The sequence below is a fragment of the Podarcis liolepis genome (assembly GCF_965112155.1).
Source record: "Podarcis liolepis genome assembly, chromosome: 5".
In the NCBI taxonomy this organism is placed as follows: Eukaryota; Metazoa; Chordata; class Lepidosauria; order Squamata; family Lacertidae; genus Podarcis; species Podarcis liolepis.
This window is the reverse complement of record NC_139556.1, coordinates 2039947-2058107: the sequence shown is the minus strand read 5'-3', so window position 1 is coordinate 2058107 and position 18161 is coordinate 2039947. Positions and strand designations below refer to the sequence as shown.

The following is an 18161-nucleotide window of genomic DNA, read 5'->3' as shown; positions in this document are numbered from 1 at the left end:
GGATATAAATTAAACAAATTCAGCAACAGCAGCAGCTGTGAGCTGGTAGAACAAACCCAACACCTTGAAATGTGCCTTGAATTTTTTTGGGTGGGGGGACCAGGTTCGTAAGCTAATCTGCTTGAACGTTTGCCCTTAAATTCCAATTTTCTGTCCATTTGATTTATGGCTAGGTTTATCAAAACCCTTAATTTACATTGTTTAAATTCCATATTTCCTCATTTGAATGAAAAGTTTTTCACTTCTTCTTAGGAAACAAAGAGGCCCAGTTTCTGTGAGTCTCCAGGTGAAATGAATTCCAGAAGTGAGAGACTCTCCCTAAGTATTTCCTGGACAGCTTTATAGATTGTGATGACTCATAGGAATGTGGAAGTGGATTTATATGCCAAACCCAGGCCATTTAGGTTTGTGTACATCATGGCCACCATTTTGACCTCATACTGGAAAGCAGCAGGGAGACAGTGGAGACCCTAAAGTCCTGTTTCAGGGCACTCTGTGCAGCTGAACCCCATCCGAAAGTGGGCTGCAGCATTCAAAGAGCAGTCAATTCCCTGCTTATTAGTTGCCAGCTTTGGATGTTGTAATCTCCGTCCATTTTATACACCAGAGCATTGCCAAGCCACCCCAAGGCACTTATTTGGAGTCAGCCTTTCAAAAACCAAGAGTCCTTGTGTTGCTCTGTTTAATGAGGCATACGGTACGTGGTTTTGGTAGCATTCTAGCTGGCTCCCATTCTGCAGCCCTGTCTCATTAGGTGGGACAATCAGTTTAAAATGATGGCTTCCATTTGCTTCCATCCCAGGCAACAGTTGACCTGCTGGTGGTCTGTTTTCCATTTTGCAATTTACATGCCTAACCCCAGCACACAAAAGTTTTTAAAGTCCAGTGTACCTATTTTTAATGGAAACTTATGCACAAAGCTTAAATTGTTTCCATGCCCAGCATGCTCTTTTTAATTTTGTTCCATGTGTGAAAAGAAAGGAAGCCACAAGAAAGAGCAGGGGAAAGTGATGGTTTCAGCTCCTGCGTGAAAAAAACCCCAGGCTTTGTCTACATGACCAAATGATAATCTTGAATTTGAGAACTTGCATTATTAATTTGGGGATGAGCAGAAGCCTTTTAAATCACCAGTTTAAAAGTCTTGCCAAAAAGGTGTACACACACACACACACACACACACACACACACACACACACAACCCCTATAGGAAAATTCACATTTACCCCACACTTTCTGTACTACTGCAGAGGAGCAGGGGAATATGTACATAACCCCACAAGAAAATTCACATTCTCTATGTGGGTTGCAGCAATGTGTTGGGATTGACTCACCCACAAAAACCGTGCTTGTTCAAGTGGTTTACTCATGTGAGCAGTGCATCGCTTGCACAGCATGCTGCCCTTTTCTTTCCAGGAGCTGGGGAATGGCAAGTTCCTTGTGTCATCTTGTAGAAACGTGCTGCTTCCTTGAGTAGTCCATTTCTAAGGCCAGTTTCTTTGTCCAGCATCTTTGGCCCATCAAATGGACGCAGCCGACTCTCACTTGCCCTTGACTTGAAAGTGTGAAGCAACCTCTACTCAACAGGTTTATGCTTAATGGAAGGCAACTCTTAGAATTTCTGTAACTGTGTGTCAGGTTCTATCTAGGGAGCTATTAAAAGGGGTGAAGGAATTGCAATCCCGTATCAGTGTCTAGCATACTTTGGTTGACTTGCCTGCAAGGGGCCTCTTCAAAATTCTGAGAAACACTTTTAAGGCCCGAGTGTCCTGCTCAGCATAACATGGAGAGAGACTGAGATTGCCTGGCTGAACTCTCTTTATGGTCACTAATTTCAGCAAGGGATGATTTCAGAGAGTTTGGAATATTTCTGCCAACTTTGAATGAGACTCTTATGCTTGAGATTGTTCACTGAATGACACAGTTTTAAATAATGGAAGCAGGAACTTGGCCTGCCATGAATTTGTTATGACTGACTAACAGCGGAAACTCTGGGTTTTCTTTCTTTCTTTCTTTCTTTCTTTCTTTCTTTCTTTCTTTCTTTCTTTCTTTCTGTCTCTCTCTCTCTCTCTCTCTCTCTCTCTCTCTCTCTCTCTCTCTCTCTTCTCTTAATTACTTCACTTTTTAACAGAGATGGTAAAAGGCAACAAATCAAAAATGTACAGTTTTCATGAGGCGCCATGCAGTGCTTTTTTCCTTAAAAAATGTTTAGGGGTACTCTCATTTTCCTACTCATGTTGAAATACTGCCCCTCAATGAGGCCAAACTTAGATTCACAAAATGTTAAGGGGTATGCGTACCCCTGCGTTCCCCGAGGGAAAAAACCTCTGGTGCCATGTATGTTGATAGTACCATACATTAACAATGTAAAAACAGAGAGAAGAATTTGGTAGAGTTAATTCAGAAAGCAAATAAAAATCAATGAACATGCATAACCTTCCATACATGTGTTTAATGTGTGCAGGTACATTAACTATAGGTTTGCTTTGTTCTGTCGTTACTCTGTCAAGGTTGTGATCTCTCCAGGTATGGGGTGTTCAAATAAATTTAAAAAGTGCAGGACTGCAGTTGGAAGCTCACCAAGGAGCTGCTCTGAAAAGAGCTGTCATACAAAACCACCAGTGCAAATTGCATGCGGATGGGAGGTATTGTGGTGCTGTAAGCCAGTCTGAAGGTGGTGGGCCCCAAGGTTAGAAAAAGTACGAGATCATATTCCCAAAACACCACTGGTGGGATTGCGAAGCAGGATGGGCAGTTCACCAAGGAGAGGAACTGAACTTTATTGCCTGAATAGTGCAAATCTAACATTGCCATCAGTTGGCATGTCATGGCTGTGATAAAGCTGATAACAATGTTAACCAGCACAAGCTGGTTAAAATACAGTATTATTGTCTAATCAAAAGCACAGGGAGAAATTGGTGATATTGTTAGCCACCAGTTCAGTACCTGGCTTGTGTCAGTGATTCCCAATCTCTGTGCTGCAAGAAATATGATGACGGGGACCTGTGATTCCATAGCACCTGTTCACAGACGAGGCTGCCCACTTGGCATGAGTATCTGCTCTGCTCTTGCTTTATTCAGATATAAAGCTTCTGGCTAGTCCACTATACCACCCACTATAGTTGGGTGGTTCCAGTTACATTCCGACGTTCAGTCATTCCTAGAGTCAAGGCACAGCAGAATTAGCTACCCTCAGAGGAGGAGGCCAGTTGTGTGAGTTGTACTTCTGAACTTGCCATCTCTTAATCTAGAGTTATGCTCAAGACAGATTGAGGGAGGGACTCTTCAGAGGTTGACTAACTCTAAAAAGTAATCATTTTCTAGTGTAAGTGTGCCTCCAATTTTTTTTTTTTTTTTTTGGCGGGTGTTCCCAAACATTTAAGAAGCACAAACCAGTGCATGAAGCAAGGCTACAATGTGTCTACTTGGAAATTTCAAACCTATTATTGGGAGATAATGCAGTCCAAATTTGTTGGAACACTTTTGCTGATCCACCCCAAATCAGTGGTTAGAAAATGCATTACCTCACAGAAGTTAAAACAAGAAATGGTTTTTCCGGAGGTGGTGATTGTTTTACAAGACCAACTTCTGAAAGTTTGGTGTACGACTAATCCTTACTACATTGTGTCTTTGTATATCTTTCTAATTTAAGAGAAGTGTTCCTGGGGGGGGGGGGGATCTTGTAATGTAGGCCCAAGGCTTTTTTCAGTCCCAGCACCTCTCAGGTGGGCGCCATTTGCATTCTAAGAGAACAAGGGAGGTGCTCAGGGTGAGTTCCAGCACCTCTTGTGCTAGAAAAATAGCACTAGCTAGGACTAGCCAGAAGTTTATTTCTGCCTCTTATTGTTATGGCACAGTTCCATCAAGAGCTCAGAAAGCTCCGCTCCCTGCCCCAAGGAGTTTACAAAGGGGCCGTAATACAGGGGGAGAGGCAAAAAATTGGGAAGACAAGGAAGGAGCAGTGTGAGAGGTGCAAACAAAAGGACAGAGAGGTTTTTAAAAATGGTTAATGACTTGTCAGTAATCTTGGTGGTCGCTGTGGAAGAGGCGGGAAAGCTTTCTCAGCACAAGGACAACATTCCCCAAGGGCTTCCATCGGGGGCTCGCAGGTCAGTGGTGTGCAGGACCAGAGGCTTGTGTGAGTGCCTGGAGGCGCTTGGAGGATGAATGGTGGCTAACAGATTGAGGCTGAATCCTGACAAGACAGGAAGCGGGCAGGTGTGAGGGACTCCCTGGTCCTGAATGGGGTAACTGTGCCCCTGAAGGACCAGGTGCGCAGCCTGGGAATCATTCTGGACTCGCAGCTGTCCATGGAGGCACAGGTTAAATCCGTGTCCAGGGCAGCTGTGTACCAGCTCCACCTGGTACGCAGGATGAGACCCTCCCTGCCTGCAGACTGTCTCACCAGAGTGGTGCATGCTCTGGTTATCTCTCGCTTGGAGAGTGGCTGGGGGGACCCAGCCAGATGGGCGGGGTATAAATAATAAATTATTATTATTATTATTATTATTATTATTATTATTATTATTATTATTATTATTATTGCGAGCAGAATAATGGCAGCCTCTGTACAGTTGGCTACATTCCAGTCATGCAAAAATCAGGAACTTTCTGCCCTCCTCTCCCCATGCACCCCCACCTGCCCACACCTCTAGTATATCCGTATTGTGAGGAGCGGGCTGTGGTTGAGATGGGCCGGTTACAAAATCACTTTACCAGGGAAAGTGCGGGTGGGAAATGGCTTCAGAGTGAACCAGAAAGTCCTTTCTCAATTGTCTGGAGAAAGGATTTGTTTCCTGGTTAATTTTGAAGACATTTCCTAGTGTGTGTGTTATCAGCTGATTGTTGGTGCTTGCAAAGTGCTGTGCTTAGGGCTTTGTAGGGACCACTGATCAGCAGGGCCCGCAACCCCTCTTTGGCCCCAAACAGCTTCGTGGGCCAAATGGGACCTGGCAGGACTCATTAGGGCTGCCGACTGGAGATTCCTTACTGCTGTGTGCCTGGCCTGGTACAGCCAACCCGCGTACTATTGAGGGCTGGGAGAGATGGAGGGCAGAGGAAAAGTCTCAGGGGCCACATTTGGCTCTACACCCACAGTCCATGGAAAGAACATCTTGTTCCTCCAAGAGGTGACTAATTGAACACAACCGTCCTGTTGTTTTTGTAAACAGATGGATCTTTCGGTAGAAACCCTCTACAGCTTAATGCAGGAGCGCCAGAAAAGATATGCCAAATACGCTGAGCAGATCCAGAAGGTCAATGAGATGTCTGCCATCTTGCGTCGCATCCAGATGGGCGTCGACCTGACCATTCCCCTGATGGAGAGACTGAATGCCATGCTGCCCGAGAGCGAGAGGCTGGAACCGTTTACCATGAGCCCTGACAGGGAGCTCAAGCTGTAGTTTTCTGATACAGCCTTCAGTCATCTTTTTCCTGGACCCTACTTGATAAGGAACTTACTTGGAACACGCTTCACAAGCCAGAGTGAGTAGAGCAGAGGTATCAGTTCTGTGTTAGGTAGAAAGACTGTGTTTGGCTTGCAGGGAATGTTAAATACACACATCAACTTGGAATGAAATGCCATTTCTTACCTCTCCTGCTCCCAGCTGCTTGCCACCACTGCCTCCACCCACCAAAACATTGCTTTAACAAGGTTCAGGTTTAAACCTTCACATCCTTAAACCTTCACATCCTTCCTCTACTGTTGTGCACATTAGTGTGCTTACTGAGGAATCCTTCCAGCTGCAGAGGATTCTGGGGCATGCTCTAATGTAGTTTTTCAACTGTTTCTTGTAAGATTGGTGTTGGCAAACAAACTGCCGACAAGAGCTTCACCATCATTGCCAGCCTTCCTCTCGAACACACCTGAATTCTACAACTCACTCCTAGCAATTCCAGCATACACATGAGTGTGAAAAACACAGAGAAGAGGAAGTTTGATGGTCATTGTTCTAGAGCAGGGTCCCAGTTTGGGCCATGAGGCCATTTCCCCTAAACCATGTCCACCTGCACATCATGTGTGGGGCAGGTAGAGACGTGGCTAGATTCAGCTTTGCAACTTGTTCACACAGCCAGTCTCTGCAGAAAACAGCATTGCCACCCTGTGCTAAGTGCTTTGCAAACCCCCTTGTGCTGTGGTTCCCAAGCGCCCAATAACCAGGAAGCTGTCAGGCACTTGAGAAGCACCGTGGAAGGGACTTTGACAGAGGGGTGAGACAACCTGCCTGCCAATCATATGAAGTCATAAGTCAATCTGGTGATTGATAGGTGAGTCATCTTGACCACCTGTTGTTGACCTGTGGTGGTGGGCAGGATCTCCCTCCTTTAGGGTTTTTCTTTAAATTGGCTTCTTATTTTATAGGGCTATTAAATGTGCAACTGCTTGAGCTGTGTGACTATCACAGCTTTGCAGGCAGCAGAGCTAGAGCCTGGGTGATGGTTTAGGATGGTGTTTCCAACACCTGAATGAAAGGAGCGCCTCTTGCCCTATCCTATTAATTTGCTTTGCCAGATGATTCTTAACACGATGGATAAAGCATGACGAGGCAAGGTTATGTCCATATCCAAAGGAAACTGTAAAGCCTGCTACGCTGGGAAGGGTTGGCTCATATGCCAAAGGCACCTCAGAGGTATGCCATAAAAATGCCACCTTGCTGTTTGCAGTTGAATCTCTCCAAAGATGGCTGCTTTATGGTCTCAGTTCAAGGGCAAGGCCATGTTAGTTTGGACTGATGTCTCCTGCTCTGTAATTCTGGTGCGGCTTTGAAGCTCTGCTGTGTCTAGAATTAAAAAGGGTTTGGAGGCTATTTCAGAGTTGCCTTCTGCATTTCAAACACTTTTATTTATGTAAAGCACTTGATTTTGATCCAAGCCTATGTAGTACACTAGTGTGGAAGTCTACAGTCTGTGTATGTAGCTGCTTGACCAACTGGAGCGATTGCCGCTTTGTTTTCCCTATGTGATTCCTTTGCTGGCTGGGTCTGAGGAATCCTAATATTGTCATATTATTCAGTTTTGTTCTGGCACACTCGAATTCCCTCTTATCCCCAAGTCTTTGAAGGAAGGAATGGAAAGTTGCTTTTATCTGTTATTACTTAGCTTGAGAGATGAATCCAAGAGTGAAAAGGAAAAAGAAGACACTTGATACTCCTCTCTGTGGTAGTAGGGTCTACGTGGGGGTAGCCACTGGAGAAGGGACTCCTGGTGGGGAAAAAGGAAATCTGCTGTATTGCTCCAAGGCTGAAGAAGGGATTGGCAAAGTCTGTCTCCTACAGCTCTTACTACTGTATATGTTTCCAGTGGTACATGTATCTGTAACCACTTGTTCTCAGAAGTGTGCACTCTTCCTTTGGAAAGGAGAAGCAACCACTAAATCATGATTAAGGAAGTGAGAGGAAAATGTCTAAAAAGGGCTATGCTTAACTATCAGAAATGATTATGAATAGTAGGAGAGCTTTTACCCAAATACACATGAGCAATCTGTGGTTCGAGGTCAGCGACAGAGTGCCTCTTCAGCTAACAGAAGTTCCACACAGTGCCCAAGCATGCAACATCTTATTTTAAGGAATGCTTTTTCCAAAGAAGCTATTCATCAGGTCCTTTTCAAAAATAACCCTTGAGTTATGTAGTCCATGCCCCCTTTGAATCCTGGTTGGCACACTCCTGCCCTCCCTTCTTTTAGAGGGAAGTATTCTATTGTGCCTTTTTTCTTTGATTTTACCTGATAGTTTTGGAGTTTGACAGCTGTACCATTGTTTTATATTTTTGTCTTCTGCATTATTTTGTTGGCACAATTGCTTACTAATTCTAAATAACTATTTTGGTTGAAAATTAGTATGGTAAATGAATAATAAGCAATCTTACATGGATGGCTGCCAAGGTGCTGCAAAAACCCCCAGATGCAACCAAAAGTGGGGAAAGGGTTCAGCTGTAGTTCTAGAAGATTCTAATGTCTTATTCTGATTGCTTTACTTTCAAAATATGGCCTGGTCTCTTAAAAATGGATGCAAGTTGGTGTTATTTCTGCATTACACTTTTTGTTGTACAACACAACTCTAGCTAGGAAATAGCATTTAGCAGACCAGCTGGCCTTTGCAACGCTAAAGCCATATTTGGAACAATATGCTCAGTGTTGTCAGATTCCAGCATTGGTAGTCAAAATGCATACACTGAAGGCTGATAACATGTTCTTTGGACGCATTATTCTAAAAGCTGTGCTCTAGGAAAATGTTATCGCACCACCTTGCTTCTCATTTTGGGGGACCAGTTCTGCTTGCTTTATTGACTACAGTTCTAGTCAGGAAAACCTTTGAGCTATTTTCACTGCAAGTCATGTCTACTCAAAAGTAAGCCTCATTTAGTTCAGTGGCTCTTACTTTTCAGGTAAGTGGGTACAGGATTGAAGCCTTAAAGTATGGAGGGGGAAAATAAATGTCTTCATTACTCATTCTGCCCCAAGCATGTATTCAGAAAGCCGTCCACCATGGTGGAACTTGCTAGGCAAATGCACCGAATTCCTGAAATACATTGAATTGTATTGGGTCTGTTGGGAGCCAAATTTGGCACAGTGTTCCATTTAATTATGTGTAATAGCAGTAGAAAATGTAACATGTACAAATATATTGTGCATTGGACTCCTGAGTAAAAGTGCAGAGAGTTACGTAGTTAGCGAACCATCAAGGCAGGTGGGTATTTCGGTCCAAGCAGCCGATATGCCCCTCGTGAGCTAGCAAGAGAGATGCCATATGCAGATTTCCAGACTGGATTGGGAACCCGGAAAGCGTATCTGCTTTGCAGTGTGTATTTGGCTATGATGCAACCTCATCACTCTTAAATGTTAAGCATATTTCTATCCAGTTGGAGTGCAGGTAGAAGTGCATCTCTCTTCTCAATCTGCATTTGCGCTTTTGAGCACAACTCTTATCTACTGTAATAATTTAATTCTTGTCTTGAGGAAAACCTGTAGGTGCTCCTTACTGAGACTTGGCTTGCTAAGGTACCCAGGTGTTAAAATGCTCTGCAGTGAAAACACATGGCTTGCCTACTTTTCCTAGATCAGTGGTTTTCAAAGTGGAATTTCCTTTTGGGGAAGTTGTCCCTCCAGGGGTCTGTGAAATGTGATCCTATGCTGTAATTTCTGCCCTCACAGTTCTGTCTAACACTTCTGAAAACTGTGCTCTAGAACATGCCCCAGAAACTTCAGGGAATCCGCCCAGGCAGACGTGCAGCGTTCTTCAGGGTTTTTAAGTGCTTGCTGAAGGTACACATTTGGACGTCTAATGTGTTCATATTTTTAGGCCTTGGAAATAGAGAAGGGGGAATCAGTGGTGGTGAAGCAGTTTCTGACAGCTTTGTGTCAGGTGCACTGTGTAGTTTCCTTTTATTGCAATGCAACGTGTACAAATTTGATGGGTCTTGCATTACATTGTGTGATGTAGATGCTACTCTAACACAATGTTATTTCAGCTGGGAATATTTATTACTGTTTGGTTTTATTATTAATTAAAGGACATGTGACATGCCAGCTTTCTTCTGGGTTGTGTTTCTGGTGTTTGTTTTTTAAGGAACAGCCCAGCTGTTCTATCAGCAGATGGAAAACCCTCCTTCCTCCCACCATTTCCCAAAAACAGAGTCCCCTGAAGTCCTGTTGCTATTACTCCAGTTGTTCCCCACACTTCACTTCCCCCTGACTTGACAATTGGGAGTAAGATGGTGTTTCTTAGTTGGCTGGATTTGGCTTTGTGTCTGCCAGTTGCTGACCTGTGCTTAAAAGAAATATTTTAAGTATTTGTATATTATAAAATTGGACTAAGTACAGACTGATACTGGACTCAATAGTGATGTGTGCTAACACTACTGATCTCCCCAGAGTAATGTTAAAGGGAAGGCTACCTGCACGGCCTTGGAGTGCCCACTGACACCAATGGCTGAGGGGACGGGGTTGCAATTCAGAAGCCATTTTGCCTTTAAAATTTGATCTTGACCATATTTTTGATTTGCTCTTTTGTTTAGATTAGGGAATCACATGGAATAGACAGATAGTATAGGACCAATTAAGACTTAATATTAACACTTCTTATACGGGGTCACAGTAACTCTGACATCCTAGCAAGGTAGGCAGTTAGCATCCCCATATTGCAGCTGAGGTGCTAAGGGTAAGATTGAGGCTTTGTCAGCCTCATGAGAGCCAGTGCGGTGCAGTGGTTAAGAGCGGTGGACTTGTAATCTGGTGAACCGGGTTCGCGTCTCCGCTCCTCCACCTGCGGCTGCTGGGTGACTTTGGGCCAGTCACACTTCTCTGGAGTCTCTCAGCCTCACTCACCTCACAGAGTGTTTGTTGTGGGGGAGGAAGGGAAAGGAGATTGTGAGCCACTTTGAGACTCCTTCGGGTAGTGATAAAGCGGGATATCAAATCCGAACTACTACTACTACTACTACTACTACTACTACTACTACTACAACAACATGGTGGAGGTAAGATTTGAACTGGGGATGATCCAGTGTTAGATCCATCCATGTGGAAGCACAAACTAAACCCTCCTAGTAATGTATATGATTGTGTCCTAATAAAGTTGAAATAAGATTACACTTGAAGTCTGATGTGCAACTGGGGTTGATACTACACACTTACTAGCAACTCAATCTAGTTGGGAAAGCTCTGATCAGTTTGATTTTGATTCCACCAGTTTCTCCAATATCCTCTTTTTTACAAGGACAGCAATGCACCACAGGCCCTTTGATCCTTGCTTCTTCAGCACAGACAGTTTGTACTTCGTTTTCAGCAAGGGGTACCAAAAAAATCCCTAGGTGTTATTTGGCAAAATACATTTGTGGCAGCATCAGCAGTGAATGGCATTCCTAAAAGGCTGCACTATGCATGGAAACAGTGATTGGTGAAACGAAGTGTCCATGTTCCCCTCACAACTAGTGTCTTTTTGTATCTCATAACCACTGAGCATTAATGCTTTTTGTACTCTCCCTTCAATTTTTGAATGAGCCAAATGCCAGTGTAATCATACATTCTCATATGAAACTAGAGTACATGACACAGAGTTAGGTAGAGTTTCAACCCCTTGGACCTAGAGTTGAAAATAAACATTTGTAGAGGGGAGAATGAAGACCACGATCTCGTCTCCGAAGTAGAAAGCCCTTCTCTTTAAGAGCAGCAGCCTGCACTGAAAACAGTGCTACCAAACTTTCTTGGAAAGCTGAAGGGCACCACCTAGTTGAATTTAGTTTTGAACAAAACAAAAACAAAGCTCCACCCCTTTGCCTCTTTTGGCTGCCCCTACAAAAAGCTCAGTTTTGCCATCAGTTGTTCCTGCCACAGGCAAGTATTTTATGCAGTTAGGGATAGGTCGTTATTTGGCAACATTTAAAATCTGTCCTAAAATCTTAACACACCTGTCTGCAATTGTATTTCTCTGCTGACCTGTTCAGTGCTTAAACCTAAACACCTGCTACTTGGATAATAGTTTTGATGAAGTTAGAAACGGAAGCATACTCAGCTGACTTCTTCATCTTCACCACCACCATCACCACCTTTCTAGAGAATGGTGATGTTTCTGGGTTGTATGACAGAAGTCAGATACCTGCTCTCCCTCCCTTGGCTATATAGTGGCAATTTTTTTGAGGGGGTGTTTAATTGGAGACTCTCTGTTCCAAAAATGGTGGCTACATCAGATATTAGATTCTGACCTGATGCCTTAATTTTTCAATACACTCCAGCTTCTCCAATAGTGCAGAAGCTGGAAAGCAGATGCAGGCATGCTGGGCACCATAAACATTTAATGCCATCCTTGATGCCAGCCAAAGAATATTTGTATGGGGTAGAGAACTTGAAATCCATCTGTCCTTTGAAAGAGCATCACTTGTCAATTAAAAGCCATCTATTTTTCAAATAGCATTACTTACTGACAGACAGGGAGCTGGAAACACCTGCTGAAGTCTCTTATTTTAAGAATATGATTGAGCAATCTAACTGGGTATTCAAACTATCCAGACAAAATACATGCTAGTTTTCAGTCAAACTGCACTAGCATTGCGCAGTGTGAGTGCTGCATTCGTTTTCCTCTCTTGAAACAAGCCAAGGCCTTCCAGGTCTAAGCTGCATTGCTGAAGAAATGGGTGGCTAATACCACGTGTGAGGTTCAGTTTAAATACTACTTCAAATGAACCATAAGATTTGCTTAGTTTACAAAGGAATATTTTTTAAAACACAGTAAAGTTGGACCATTTTTTGCATCTCACTGCCCCAGCTGTTAAGGGAAATAAAAACTTTAGGAGTATCTACACCTTCTGCCTTAAGGGAGGGGAGCAGGGATATAGCAATTGCCCATTGCATGTATTAGACTTGTCATTTAGTTTTTCACTTGTGCACACATACAAACGCACACAAACCTATTCACTTCCTTCACATTGAAGCCACACAATTTGCATTCTTTTCAAATTTCAGATTTACAGGGAATTGTTTGACACAGAAGAAAGGGAGAAATGTAAATAGAGCTTCAAGATACTTCAATAATCTCCATGCTGCCTGAGAAGCTAGATTGGCTGCCCACTTTCCCAAGTTCCTCTCGGGACCTGTTCTCGGACATGATACTTTCCCCAAATTCCATCTGGCAGCTCCTTCTCTTGAACTGCTTCTCAAAGGAGCTCTCCTCATGCCAGCTGCGCCGCGAGTCCCCCCTGTCTCCATGCTTCTCCCTCCTGCGAACGGCATAGGCTTGCTCACACCCTGTGGGCAGCTGGCTGCAGCTATAGGCAGAGTAGGCTGTGCTGCTCCCATATATAGTCGATGCAGAGTAAAAGCGAGAGGTGTCCGTGGCAAAATACCAGCTGTTGGCTAAAGGTGTCGCGGAAGCCTGTGGGGCTAAGATGTCTGAGTGCCAGCCCTTCAGGCCCAGCCCAGCGGCAGACTTGGCCAAATGCTGCTGGCTGGTGGAAAGGCCAAAGAGGAAGTTAGTTTTATAGTTGTCTTCCATGCTGCCACTTCGATGCAGTGGGTACAAGAGTGACCTCTGGGTGGTGCTAGCGGTTCTCCCCAAGTGCTGCCATTTGCTGTGGCTGTCCAGCAGCCAGGTATTCTGGGACTTCTCTGGAAGCTTTGCTTCCTCTTTATCGGGGCTGCTTTCAGGAGTCTGTTCTGAGACCTCCTGTACAGGAGAGAACTGGCATAGTTTGGCTCCACCTTCCAAGGTGGCTGAATGCTTGTAATATTCCAGTGTGTCCTCCAAGGAGGGGTAACCCTCTCCTGAAGCAGCAACACAGGTGCTGGTTGCCACACATGACACAGATTTTATATCCAAGGAAAACGACCGCTTTAGCCTGTTACTGTCTTCAACTTTGTCCGAGGAGATGTTTAGTCCAATTATGCCTTGTACCAATGGGCTGTCCTCTGATGACAGCAAAGGGGAACCTGGGGGGTTTCCAGATTCCACTGGCTTTTGCTCCACAGTTTCCGAGGTAGATGTAGCACAGAGAGGGAAAGAGGAAAGGCTGCTCCCGCTGCTGCTGCTGCTCTGCCCGCTGTCCAGTCTCAGTCCATGATCACTGCTTTTTTCCAAATGCATAATCTTCAGTTTGCTAAGGGATCCAGATTGGCCACTTTGGTTCTTGATTTTCTTCTCAAAGTCTAGAAGCTGGCCAAGGAAGTTGAAGTTGGGAGAAATTGTTGGCCTCTTCTCTTTTACGAATCTAAACAGAAATGTGTGTTAAAAAAAAAAAAGAGTTCAGCCAATCCATTAGCCTATGACACCACAACTGAATTCTGCATGCAAGCCGTGAGCTGAGGCTGACCAGAGCTCATGTGTTGCACACTAGGCTATACCAAGGTAAGGTGCACACATTAAGCAAATTCACCTCCTGCTATCCAAAAATTCTCTTATTCCCTCAAGCAACCCTGCCCTCTTCCCTGACAGCCCCTATAGCTGGAGCATCCTCCTTCCTTAAAGTTCTTCCTCCAATCTACCCTTGAAAGTGTTGGTTTAACCCCTTAGTCTTCATCTTCTCCTAGGCACATAACTGCATTTGCACAAACTAACCCATTTCCCCCATCTCCTTCTCCCTCATATTTGTAATTTAGATTGCGAACTCACTGGACCAGGAAGCTGTCTTTTCTGTTAGTGGAAATAAAAAAAATTCCTTCCAGTAGCACCTTAAAGACCAACTAAGTTAGTTCTTGGTATGAGCTTTCGTGTGCATGCACACTTCTTCAGATACATCTGAAGAAGTATCTGAAGAAGTGTGCATGCACACGAAAGCTCATACCAAGAACTAACTTAGTTGGTCTTTAAGGTGCTACTGGAAGGAATTTTTTTTTATTTTGACTATGGCAGACCAACATGGCTACCTAACTGCATTTGCACAAACTAACCCATTTCCTCCATCCCCTTCCCCCTCATATTTGTAATTTAGATTGCAAACTCACTGGACCAGGAAGCTGTCTTTTCTGTTAGTGGAACACTCTGAAGCATCATTGTAACAGTAGTAGCAGTGCTAAGCACAATTTATGCAGAAAGTTTTCCTGCTCAGGACAATCAACTCGTCTTTGGGAAGGACCAGAAACTATTGCAAAACCCCAACCCCTTGACCAGTAGAACCTCATGTAAAAAGGTAAAGGTAAAGGTCCGCTGGATGGGTAAGTCCTGTCAAAGGCAACTATTATGGGGTTGTGGCGCTCATCTCGCTTTGAGGCCGGGAGGGAGGGAGCCGGTGTTTGTCCACAGACAGTTTTCTGGGTCATGTGGCCAGCATGACTAAACCACTACTGGCCCATGGAGGACCGTGATGAGTGTCAGAGCGCACGGAAACGCCGTTTACCTTCCCGCCACAGAGGTACCTATTCACCACTATAGCAATAATTCATTCTTGAAGAGGAGAGCTGCTACAGAAGTAGTCTCCTTTACATTTTCCTCAGGATGGTGGTTTTTTTTTTTTTAAATGTTGATCATTTGAACAGGTATGTATACAGGTATGTGTGGTGATACTTCAGTCACCTTCGTCTTGTAGGTGCACAAACAGTGTTGTGTGCACAGCATAGTCCCTTGAAAAGAAAGGTGGGCTTGCATTACAGTTATATAGAATAAGGTAAACGGGGTCTAAATGGCAAGACAGGAGATATCTCCCACACTCTGGCAGAATTGCTGTAGAGTACTTACTGCACACTTACTGTTCCATTTACAAAGGAAGCCCAATCAAATAAACGTTACTGAAGCCATGCAGGGCCCATTGTGGGCCAAGCATCAACACACAGTCCTGGACTTCACTTTCAAAAAGCAGCTGAGTCCAGGAGCTACCAATTACCGGTAAGTTTCACACAATGCCCAGGAAAAACACAAAATCAGGGATATTTAACGGCTTCTGGTCATGCATGCCCCAATCACACTGAAACCATTGAAAGCAGCTGAGGCCATGAGAATATTTGAAGTCAGCCCTTTGTGTTGGTTTCCTCAAGAAAATGACAATTCTTCCTTACCTGTAGGCCTCATCTAATGACATATCCATTCTTTTCATTATATATGCAATAGCGATGGTGGCAGAGCGAGATATCCCAGCTAAACAGTGGACTAGGACACGGTCGTTTGAGGCTTTTGCCTTTTCTGTGGGAAACGAAAGAAAGCAGAAACCGCTCATTAATGCGCTAAAAGATGCTGAAAATGAGAAAAATCTGTTTAATCTCCCAGGGATCCGCAGGCAAAAATAAAAATCATTAAATTGCAGCATACAGCCATTTTCAACTAGTTTTTTTTAAAAAGCATATCTCCCTGCTCACATGGTGGCTTCACAATAGCCATAACCATGTGCAGTTTTATCCTGAAATCATGGAACTTTGAAGTGTCAGGCATAGCCCTATTGGCTTTAGCCCAAACGTAGCAGAGTTTTCCTGCACAGCGAAGAAGCTAGTTGAGGTGGTAATGACTAGTCAGCTAGACTCAGAATAACAATTTACAGGATTTATTAAAAGGAAAAATAAAACCAGCAGAGTTCCTGCATACAAATAAAAGCAAAATAAATCCTCTCTTTCTTTCTCTCTCTCTCTCATAACCATACACAGCACTTCTAACTCCTAACACACCTCACACCAAACTGTGCTAGCAATCCTAGATAACAGAGTAGAGTGCTGCTCGTTAACCAATCAGAGTGGGTAGTTTCTAGGTCAAGCAGAACTGGGCTTTCTGCCAAGAGTAAATTGACACCAGCTTGAGTTAATTGTGCGAAGCTAGAATCTGCAAGTTTCCCACGAGAACCAATTAACAGAAACTGAACACCCCCTCACAGATTCTGCTGAACAATTAACTCCAAATACACCTATGTAGGAGATTATTTTTCCAGCAAACCTAAACCCTTGCACATTCGCTTGTTCTTTATCTTTGCCAATGGTTTAGTTAACACATCTGCTACATTTTCTTCACTTGACACATAAGTACAGGTGATTACATTGTCTTGTACACAGCAACGTACATTTTGGTATTTTACAGAGATATGTTTGGAACGCGATTTGAAACCCTCTGTTTTACTTAAGGTTATACAAGCCTGATTATCAATGTAAACTTGTACTGGTTCTCCACAATTTACATTTAAATCTGCCAACAAATGCTTGAAATAAATCACCTCGTTGCACAATTCACTCAATGCGGCGTACTCTGATTCCGTTGATGACACACTTACAACGTCTTGCTTGTGTGACCGCCAGCTGATTAAAGCTCCACCGACCATTATGACTAGTCCTGTGACAGATTTTCTATCTGGCAAATTTCCCCAGTCACTATCACAGTAGCAACTCAACATTTCATCCTCTGAAGAATTTAATTGTAACATATAGCCAATTGTCTGTTTGAGGTATCTCAGAACTTGTTTTACCCCTTTCCAGGCATTTAGTGTGGGTTTTGAGACCAATCTACTTAATATGCCTACTGCATAGCTAATATCAGGTCTGGACCACTGTGCTAGATACAATAAACTTCCAATTACAGAGTGATATACATCAGGATGTTCAAATTCAGGACTCTCATCTATGTGAAGTGTTTTTATGAAACCTGGATCCATAGGCACCGCTGCCCCTTTGCAATCCTGCATCCTGTATGTAGTCAGTAGTTGCTTAACTTTGTTCTGCTGACTAATTAGGCAGCTGCCATCTTGGGCCCAGCACACTTCCAACCCTAGATATGTCCTAACCGGGCCTAAGTCTTTCACTTTGAACTTACTGGACAATTGCTTGGCAAACCTTTTAGTTTGTTTATCTGTTTTGCAGGCATACAATACATCATCTACATAAATCAGACAAAACTCTTGATCACTGCCTGTACCACGTACATAAACACAATTGTCAGCTGTACTCTGCTTGAAACCAAATGACACTAAGGCCTCATGGAAACATTTGTTCCAAGATCTTGCAGCCTGTTTGAGACCATATAGAGCTTTGTTTAATTTCAACACTCTATTGGAACCTGTCTCATAACCAGGCGGTTCGGCTAGATACAGGTCTTCTGATATTGATGCATGTAAATATGCAGTCTGGATATCAAAATGGTTTAACAGGAGTTTTCTCTTTGCTCCAAGCGTTAGAATCAGCCTTACACTGTCCCCCTTAGCAGTAGGGGAAAAAGTTTCGTCATAATCTTTTCCAGGCCTCTGAGAATATCCTTGAGCCACTAAACGAGCTTTGTATTTGTACTCTCCTGTCACCAGAGGTTTAAGTTTGTACACCCACCTGCAGCCTACAATCTTTGCCCCCTCAGGCGCTGCCACTGGTGTAAAAACCTTGTGCTCATTCAGAGAGGACATCTCTTCCTCCATTGCCTGTTTCCAGCGCTCTGCCTCCTCTTTTGGTAACTTTAACACCTCCTGAAAACTCTTGGGCTCTGCAATTACACTAAACACATTTGCAGTATCAGGAGAAAAACGCACCGGAGGCACTCCTTTGTTTTGTCTTTTAGATCTTCTGGGAGAAAATTTTTCTTCTGACCCACTTTCCTCCTCAGAACTACGACCTCTCTTTTGTTGCTTAGCAACTGGTCTCTGGCTAACTCCACTTTCTTGAGAGCTCTTATCTGAACTTTCCTCCCCCTCAGACTCTGATTCTCTGTGTTTACCTTCAGAGTCATAAAGCTCCTGGGAAGGTTCAAACCAAACCTCAGTATTGGCATGTAGTCTCTCCCAGCCAC

The 18161-nt window shown here is 43.8% G+C and overlaps 2 protein-coding genes across 4 annotated transcripts in view; one reads left to right on the top strand and one right to left on the bottom strand.

Annotated features, from left to right (window-relative positions):
- BORCS5 (BLOC-1 related complex subunit 5) overlaps nucleotides 1-9520 on the top strand; it is a 39824-nt gene extending 30304 nt beyond the window's left edge. For 2 of the 3 annotated variants that reach the window (XM_083503612.1, XM_083503611.1), the window contains one exon: nucleotides 5169-9520. In XM_083503612.1, the coding sequence (XP_083359738.1) occupies nucleotides 5169-5399 (231 nt within the window). In that variant the 3' untranslated portion in view covers nucleotides 5400-9520. Of the gene's footprint in view, nucleotides 1-252; nucleotides 305-5168 lie in introns of all 3 variants that reach the window. The other variant, XM_083503613.1, reaches the window with a different exon arrangement.
- A 2914-nt stretch (nucleotides 9521-12434) lies between these two features.
- Nucleotides 12435-18161, bottom strand: part of DUSP16 (dual specificity phosphatase 16) — a 60110-nt gene continuing 54383 nt past the window's right edge. Inside the window, exons 6-7 of the mRNA XM_083503378.1 lie at nucleotides 15473-15596; nucleotides 12435-13692 (exon numbers count right to left, since the gene is read on the bottom strand). Of these exons, the coding sequence (XP_083359504.1) occupies nucleotides 12504-13692; nucleotides 15473-15596 (1313 nt within the window). The 3' untranslated portion in view covers nucleotides 12435-12503. The remainder of the gene's footprint in view (nucleotides 13693-15472; nucleotides 15597-18161) is intronic.